The 9698-nt window shown below is 40.6% G+C and overlaps 1 protein-coding gene across 1 annotated transcript; it reads left to right on the plus strand.

Moving 5' to 3' along the window:
• Window positions 1-711: 711 nt before the first annotated feature.
• Gmer (GDP-L-fucose synthase-like protein) lies at window positions 712-9445 on the plus strand (the record flags this gene model as incomplete). The annotated part of the gene is given in 5 exon segments (XM_074096994.1): window positions 712-840; window positions 1713-1786; window positions 4587-4726; window positions 7377-7505; window positions 7950-9445. Coding segments are annotated over 5 exon segments (708 nt in total), but the record flags the coding sequence as incomplete, so codon positions are not given.
• Window positions 9446-9698: the final 253 nt, after the last annotated feature.

The following is a 9698-nucleotide window of genomic DNA, read 5'->3' on the forward strand; positions in this document are numbered from 1 at the left end:
ATAGCGATAAACGAATTATTGCGTGGACGAAGTCGTGGGTAACGGCTAGAAGGCATATTTATTACTACTGAGTCCAAAACGCAAATTTGTCTAGACTCGTGGAATAATGGGCATCCCGAAACTTTTTTGATATTTGTATTACGTATGGAAAAAAACGGGCAAAATTTTATACAATTTTAGACAATGTTATAGTTTAGATTTAGATAACGATGCTAGTACAGTAAGCAAAAAATTTTTCAAGATTGGCTTTTGGAGTCTTTTTGCATTTTTTATTTCAACTTTTTGTTACTTTTATGGTCATCCCATAAAATCCACATCGAAAATACAAACTGAAACAGATGCACTAAACCAGAAAAAGAGACCAGGGCTAGGAATCGAACCCAGGTCCTCAGCATTCCGTGCTGCGTGCTATACCGCTACACCACCACTGGACAGGAGTACAGACACAAATTTCTCCTATGCACCACATATCTCAGCTTGTTTGTTTCTTATTTAGTCACTTAAGCAGCGACACTAGCGACATCTATGCTTTTTTCGCCTATGATCTATGATTTTTCGTTTAAAATGATATTTCTCTGCCACAACTACCGTATTGCAAATGAGTTGTCGTTCATTGTGGTGTCCTAGGACTTTGTTCATCAGTGGACCAGTTCCAGCTGATGATGATGATGATGAGCTACTGTAATAATATAGTGTGTACTGTATGTGCAGAGGGAGAACATGGCTATTAACGACAACGTGCTGGCGGCGTGCCACAGCCGCAGCGTGCGCAAAGTGGTTTCCTGCCTGTCCACATGCATCTTCCCGGACAACACAACATACCCCATCGATGAGACCATGGTGAGTTGAAAGTTTTTTTTTTCTATTTTTCTCCAAGGCTTAAGGGCACCTAGACCTAATACAATCTAGGGCTCTTTTAGGCTAGAGTGAATAGGCTGTTTGTTACTGAACCAGCGATATACCCAATGGATCCGACGCCATCCGGCCCGGTCCGCTCGGTTTGAATCGTACTTAAAACGACGGAACACCACACCCTCCGGCCGAAGTCGGAGCGCAGGAACATCTGCTGGTGGGGCGTACCCAGCTTCTGGTCTAAGGGGGGGCTAAGTCAGATATTTTAGGTCAGATCGCCCGCGCTTGTTTTGTCATGCACACTACACAAAGACACCTACTTGAAACACAGGATATATGTAGAGTATAGGGCAAACACCCGCAAGGAATCCTCATATCATAGGTCATAGGTAAACGGGGCATAATATATTGTAGAACAGTAGAACATACAATTTCCTCCCCCCGCGTTCGCCCATGGCTGCTTGGCAGGCACTTGGATACCTAATACTAATACTTGCGAATAAAACAAAATTATACTTACCTGAAACGTTTAGGTAATTAACTAAATGTAAACAAACTTCAGCTGCCAGATTTGGTACACGGTACCTACATTCAAGGATTTTAAACATTTTACTTATCTATCATTTGTAATACAAACTAGACTAGTGTATTTCAATACAGAAATGTAAATGTTTGAATAGTTTAATGGGGGAATTTCAATGTTTAAGACACGAATTGGCGTTGTTTTGTTTACATTTAGTTAAAAACCTATCCAAACCAAGTAAAGTTAATAACGGGAACCTGTAAAAAAAAATGGTCATTCTAGTTTTAAGTAGATTTTAAACAAATGGTTACTTATTAAAAAAAATTGCTCTTTTCAGGTGCATAACGGACCGCCACATTCTTCTAACTACGGTTACAGTTACGCGAAGCGCATGATTGATGTTTTAAACAGGTGTTGTTTTTGATACGAACTATACAATAATAAGGACTTTTTATTATTAAGGACCCTTATGGTTTCTCCATGTCTGTCTGTCTGTCTGTCCGTCCGCGGCCTTGCTCAGGGACTATCAATGCTAGAAAGCTGTAATTTTGCAGGAATATATACGTAAACTATGCCGACAAAATAATACAATAAAAAATTCAAAAAAAAAATATTTAGAGTACCTCCCATAGACGAAGTAGGGGTGTTTTTTTTTCGCATCCAATCTTGTAGTGTGAGGTATCGTTGGATAGGTATTTTAAAACCATTAGGGAATTGCTAAGAAATTTTTTCGATTCAGTGATTTGTTTGCAAAATATTCAACTTTAAAGTGTACATTTTCATGAAAATCGAGATATTTCAAGTTCCAATAGTTCAAGGGGAAGTGGGTCATTTCGCCCGAGTTAGACATTCTACTTTTCATTTCGACTGTGAGGAAAGTAAAATACTACAAAAAAAATAGAATAAATATAAATTGAATTTACTTATATCCAATTTCCAACGGTACAGTCACGTCTAAAAGTATGTATACACAAAAAAATTTGAAAAATATGTAGCCACACATTTTCATCATAAATATGTATCTATTACTGACACCAAAAAATTGTATTCATTAAACTGTTTCAGTATTATGTAATCACAAAATGCTTCAGAAAGTTGCATACTTAAATAAATTCCATTTAAATGTATCCACCTCGTAGGCAAAAATAAGTATACATGAATGGGTTCCATATATATATAACCACACCAATTTGGCAAATATTTGTATACGCCGTTTGATTCATAAATATGTATCCAGACTGCAACAACAAACCTTGTCTGACTGGCATAGAATCGTAAGTTGTATATTTAACTGATTTGACAATTCACGAAAACAGTGCGGACTTGTCACTGCATACGTCTATCTCACGATTATTCTATGACGCACTTGACAGTCCTTAGATTGAATTGACTTGTAAATATTGAGTATTTCAGTTTAGGGTCATTCTCAGAAAGGTGCACTAAGCATTTTTTTGTTTTTATTTTAATTATATTGTTAATTGTTAGTGGTAGAGCCGCACTGTAGCCAGTTCTTGGTTTGCAGTACGAATGGGCGAGACATCATTTGCACTTGTCCACACTTCCAACATTTCACATTAAAGTGAATAGATAAAGATGTATAGAAAGATAGAAAACACTACCTATTTGTAGCTTCAGATAGGTTATATATTATAAAAGAAAGTCACTGGCTTCATGGAAGAACTTCATTTTAAAATCAATTACTTACATATACTTATACTGTCAAGTGCAAGATCGCCATTCTGTCATCGTCATTCAGAAGCTGTCTTCTATAATTAAAATTACAATGATTAAAGATTGCAAATTATAGATGCTTCAGTGGATCTGTCCTCAGTGGATGACCCGAACAACTTGATCGCTTTGGCTTAGTCGATATTAATGACCACTCTGGACGTTTCCAAGTATTTGGTGATCTTGATGGTGTATAAAAATTAAATATATCCATACCAAATTTCATCCAGCTCACTCCAGTCAGTTCATCCCCCATTTTCTCCCCTTAAGGGTTGCTTTTGGAGATAAAAACTAAGTACCCTATGTTCAGCCCCTTGACAGTCGAAACAAGTTGGTTTCGACGTGATACCGGAACAGACAGAGTTACTTTCAATTCATCACTCCATAGTATAAAACAAAGTCGCTTTTTTTGTCTGTACGCTTAGATCTTTCAAACTACGCAACGGATTTTGATGCGGTTTTCACAAATAAATAGTGTGATTCACGGTGTCTATGTATACCGTAACCGTGTTGTGCCGGAACGGGTCACCAGTATATAATATTATTTTAATGGAGTATGGATTCGTAGTATGTATGTCCCTGCCCGCATGCAGGTTACGAAAGAGACAGACATGTAATCTTAACAAAACAGTAATTCTTCAAAACGAATCAAAATATCAAATCGTGTTTACATATTTATGAATCAAACGGCGTATACAAATATTTGCCAAATTGGTGTGGTTATATGTATATGGAACCCATTCATGTATACTTATTTTTGCCTACGAGGTGGATACATTTAAATGGAATTTATTTAAGTATGCAACTTTCTGAAGCATTTTGTGATTACATAATACTGAAAAAGTTTAATGAATACAATTTTTTGGTGTCAGTAATAGATAAATATTTTTGATACAATGTATGACTACATATTTATGCAACCTTGTTTTTGCATACATATTTTTAGACGTGACTGTACCTTTTCGACCTGGCCACTTGCCACGGCAGACTATAAAAAAAAATCGAGTTGGTCACGACCAAGGAGCGCACAGCGTTAAAGCTGCGTTAGCACGTAGTTTTAATTTCCATTAACTTTTTCCATTGTGATGTGACTCGAAAATTAATCATGCATTTGTATGGATAAATTTCGTAACCTAACTAAAGAAAGAGATGTAAATGTTCGTGACGTATCAAATTTCTTGTTTCAAACGGATGTTCGGCGTTCAAGCTCCAGTGTTGTATATAAGCTCCTTGGTCACGACGTGCATCTAGATGACCATGCCGAAATGTGGAAAAAAAAATGTCATTGACGTGACTCAATTATCTTCGACTCCGTGGCTAATCGAAATAAAAAAAAAATACTTTCCACTCTACGCAATTTTCCACCCGGCTATCTACCCATGAAAATTAAACTTTCCGAACGCGAGAGATGAAAAGTGATGATGAAAAATGTGTGTTTTTTTATAATAAAGAGTTTAAATACAAACATACTATATGTTTCCAGAGGCTACCACGAGCAGCATGGACGCACGTTCACCTCAGTCATACCGTGCAACGTGTTCGGGCCGCGTGACAACTACAGCTTACAGTCCAGCCACGTCATACCCGCGCTAGTGCGCCGTATGGACGACGCCATGAGAAACGGTAGGTTACAACACGGCTACGCGATAAGCGGCGCGGCGAGCGTTTACCCCAGTCATACCCGCGCTAGTGCGCCGTATGGACGACGCCATGAGAAACGGTAGGTTACAACACGGCTACGCGATAAGCGGCGCGGCGAGCGGTTACCCCAGTCATACCCGCGCTAGTGCGCCGTATGGACGACGCCATGAGAAACGGTAGGTTACAACACGGCTACGCGATAAGCGGCGCGGCGAGCGGTTACCTCAGTCATACCCGCGCTAGTGCGCCGTATGGACGACGCCATGAGAAACGGTAGGTTACAACACGGCTACGCGATAAGCGGCGCGGCGAGCGTTTACCTCAGTCATACCCGCGCTAGTGCGCCGTATGGACGACGCCATGAGAAACGGTTGGTTACAACACGGCTACGCGATAAGCAGCGCGGCGAGCGGTTACCTCAGTCATACCCGCGCTATAGCGCCGTATGGACGACGCCATGAGAAACGGTAGGTTACAACACTGCTACGCGATAAGCGGCGCGGCGAGCGTTTACCCCAGTCATACCCGCGCTAGTGCGCCGTATGGACGACGCCATGAGAAACGGTTGGTTACAACACGGCTACGCGATAAGCGGCGCGGCGAGCGTTTACCTCAGTCATACCCGCGCTAGTGCGCCGTATGGACGACGCCATGAGAAACGGTTGGTTACAACACGGCTACGCGATAAGCGGCGCGGCGAGCGTTTACCTCAGTCATACCCGCGCTATAGCGCGGTATGGACGACGCCATGAGAAACGGTTGGTTACAACACGGCTACGCGATAAGCGGCGCGGCGAGCGTTTACCTCAGTCATACCCGCGCTAGTGCGCCGTATGGACGACGCCATGAGAAACGGTTGGTTACAACACTGCTACGCGATAAGCGGCGCAAAGGGTGCCAACAGAACCCTATTACTGAGACTCCGCTGTCTGTCTGTCCGTCCGTCTGTCACAGGGCTCTGTCCCTTGAGCCGTAATAGCTACACGTGAAATTTTCACAAATTATGGAACTGTGAGTTTTTCGAAATTCATGTGCGGAATTACATTTGAAATTTACGACGAGCTTTACAGTGAAGGGAAACATCGTGAGGAAACCTGCACAAACTGTGTGAAGTTCCCAATCCGCACTGGGCCCGCGTGGGAACTACGGCCCAAACCCTCTCGTTCTGAGAGGAGGCCTGTGCCCAGCAGCAGCAGCAGTGGGACATATATAGGCTGGAATGGGATGATGGGCCGCTATAAGAACAAATTGTCATTACTTTGTAAAAAGCTGGTATCTCAAAATCGATGATCTTTCCGAGTGAACTTAATGAATATTGTTTTAAGGGTCAAATTTGCTGACGTATTGTTTTGAGATAAGTACGAGATTTATTCAAAGTAGTGACTAAATACTTTTAGTAAAATAAAGTTAAAAATTGAAAGGGCTCGTCATACAAGAAACGTGTTTTTTTCAGCGTTCTTTGGTTGCTAGGCGTTGTTATTTTATATCATCATCATCATCATCATCATCATGCCAGTCGAAAGACGGTCACTGCTGGACATAAGCCTCCCCCAAGGCTCTCCACTCAGACCGGTCTTGTGCTTTCCGCATCCACCGCGATCCCGCGATCTTAACCAGGTCGTCGCTCCATCTTGTTGGAGGCCTACCGACAGCTCGTCTCCCGGTCCGCGGACGCCATTCGAGAACCTTCTGACCCCATCGGCCATCAGTCCTGCAACTAATGTGCCCCGCCCACTGCCACTTTAGTTTCGCGATTCTCCGGGCTTTGGCGGTAACCTTAGTTCTACTGCGGATATCATCATCCTACTTCCTACTAATATTATAAATGTGAAAGTTTGTTACTTCTTCACGCTGAAACGGCTGGACGGATTTGGATGAAATTTAGCAAAAAGTTAGTTTGTAACCTGGATTAAAGCATAGAATACTTTTTATCCCGATATTCCCACGGGATAGGGATAAAATCTCTAAATAACAACAGCTAGGCTTAGAGTCATGAAATTTAGTATGTAGGTAGCTGAACATCTTGAATAACACATAGGCTACTTTTTATCCCGATATTCCCACGGGATAGGGATAAAATCTCGAACTAATAACCGCTGGGTTTAGAGCCACGAAAGTTGGTGTGTAGATAGCTGGACATCTGGAATAACACGTAGGCTACTTTTTATCCCGATATTCCTACGGGATAGGGATAAAATCTCGAACTAATAACCGCTAGGTGTAGAGCCACGAAAGTTGGTGTGTAGATAGCTGGACATCTGGAATAACACGTAGGCTACTTTTTATCCCGATATTCCTACGGGATAGGGATAAAATCTCGAACTAATAACCGCTGGGTTTAGAGCCACGAAAGTTGGTGTGTAGATAGCTGGACATCTGGAATAACACGTAGGCTACTTTTTATCCCGATATTCCCACGGGATAGGGATAAAAACTTGAAATAACAACCGCTGGGTTTAGAGTCATGAAATTTGGCATGGGTGTTTTAATTTAACGTCAATGAAAACCACGATGTAATTTTAGGGAATTCCCGGAATTACAATTCAACTGCTGTATCTAATGATTGACGCGTGCGAAGCCGCGGGTAAACGCTAGTTTCTAATATTATTTATATGCTTTATTTTTATTCCAGGAGACGCTACATTCACGGTGCTGGGCAGCGGCAAGCCGCTTCGTCAGTTCATCTACTCCTTGGACTTGGCTAAACTATTTCTCTGGGTCTTGCGGAGCTATGACAGCGTTGAACCTATTATTCTATCAGGTAAGTGAAAAAGAAATGCTGTATAGGTATCGGCGGGAGAGTTGATTCAAATGGATGATAGGATGGATGAATTCAGATCTATACTGGAAGTGGGTCAAATTTAGCTTCCAAGATTTGATCCAAACTAACAAATAAGTAAACAGGGCAAGCTAAAGAAAAGTCAAAGTCAAAAGTCAAAATATCTTTATTCAATTTAGGCTATAACAAGCACTTATGAATGTCAAAAAAAAAACTACCACCGGTTCGGAAAAACCTCTGTTGAGAAGAATCCGGCAAGAAACTCAACGAGGTATATTTTTTTTAAACAGATTTACAGTATTATGAAATGATATGTATACATCACAAGTATTTAACACAACTTTATTTTTAACAAAGCTTGCAATAAAAACACTCCTCGCACATCTCTAGTTAAAACCCAGCTTCAACCAACCAAATGTGTTGCAGTGGACGAATCAGACGAGGTGACAATAAGCGCAGTAGCAGAAGCCATCAAGGAAGCCTACGGCTACCAAGGCACACTGGTCTACGATACCAGCAAAGCTGATGGCCAGTACAAGAAGACAGCTTCCAACAGGAAGCTCAGGAGCTTATACAAAGATTTTACCTTCACGCCGTTCGAGGAGGCTATAAGGGATACCGTGAAGTGGTTCAGGGAGAACAGGGAGATAGCTAGGACGTAGCAGGATTGAGAAGACTCGCAGAAATGGTAAGGGGAATGGAAATGTCACTATTTCCTTCCATGGTACAGTCACCAGCACAATATCTGACACAAAAAAGCGTGTATAAATATCTGATAGGACTCTATTTTTAGGGTCGGTAGGACGTATCAGATCATCGATATATATCCTCCTAAGTCCTCGCGTACTTTATTATAAACGACTAATTAACACTAAGAATCAAAAAAAAAAAGTTCATTTGGTTTTTTACATTTTAGTAACTAGAAACTAGGTTGGGACTTTCCGTTGAGAATGTAGAATGCTTGTGTTGGAAATTCCCGCTCTTCCTTAACCCGGTGTTAGCAAAAAAATAAAAATAAAAAGCAAGTACAATAACACTATAATGTAATAAAGTAATACTAACTACTTAATTAGGGTGTGTGTGTGTGCGCGTGTGTGTCTGAGTGCGCGTTTGTATACGTGCAGGCGTGTATAAATAATGGCCGAATGTGCTTTATAAAGTACAAATTGTTCATTGAATAAATAATTCTAAGAATTTTGAAATAATACCTATCCAAAATAACAAAGCAGGTCAACCACGTCTAGGTCTTAAACGCTAAGTTTGTTAAAAAAATGTCAGGACTCAGGAAGATATGTATAAACTGCATGTTTCTAACATCAAAATGGCGTACAAAATTGGTTCACAGCGCGGTTTTGTGAACCTCGTCGAGTGGCAGGCAAGGGTCGCTAACTGCAAATAAAACATTGGTGGAATATTAACCTTACGATGCTATGCATAAGTTTGTTTATCCCTCTTGACTTTAAGTGGTAGTTGGTGACTTTTGCTTGTCGCCCGACGGTTTTACTAAATTTGTTGACGTCTGTGACAGGGGTTGTGTCAAAGTAATATTGATGATTGATGCGCCGCGCGTTTTGTTCCTTTGTTTTGAACAGTCTAGTGCCGTAACGTAAGGTATCATGTCAATGTGTCAGATATTATTCACGCTCTGTTGTGGCAGATATTTATGCAGGTGTCTGTACGCCGACGGTTTTTCGCCTCTGGCTGGCAACGACACACGTTTAACGTTTATTGGATGACAGTGCCTCGAAGATATTAAAAAAAAACGATTAATATGTATTTATTAGATGACTGTTCGGACTGAAAATTATCGTAATTAAAAAAATCTATGCAAATAAATAAGATAAAGTAAAATGTTAAATGATGCTATATTATTTTGAAATAAAGGGTCTGATAGGGACCTACTCTTTGAGTTGTTCAGGTAAGCAACGTTTATTTTCTGAATATACAATGCCGAAAGATATAATGAAATGTTTTTTTACCAGGCTGATTACAAAATGCCCGAATAAATGAGTCAAAAATTCTGATAAAAAACCTTTGTTTGTAGGGATGTTCGGTCAAATTAGAGATCTTTAAAAACGAGCCTATCAGTCTCTCAAAGGGCCGGAAACGCATCTGTGATACTCCTCGTGTTGCGGATGTTCATAATAATAAAAAACACAACCATCTGCAAAAATA

Source organism: Choristoneura fumiferana, chromosome 13 (assembly GCF_025370935.1).
Source record: "Choristoneura fumiferana chromosome 13, NRCan_CFum_1, whole genome shotgun sequence".
Classification (NCBI taxonomy): Eukaryota; Metazoa; Arthropoda; class Insecta; order Lepidoptera; family Tortricidae; genus Choristoneura; species Choristoneura fumiferana.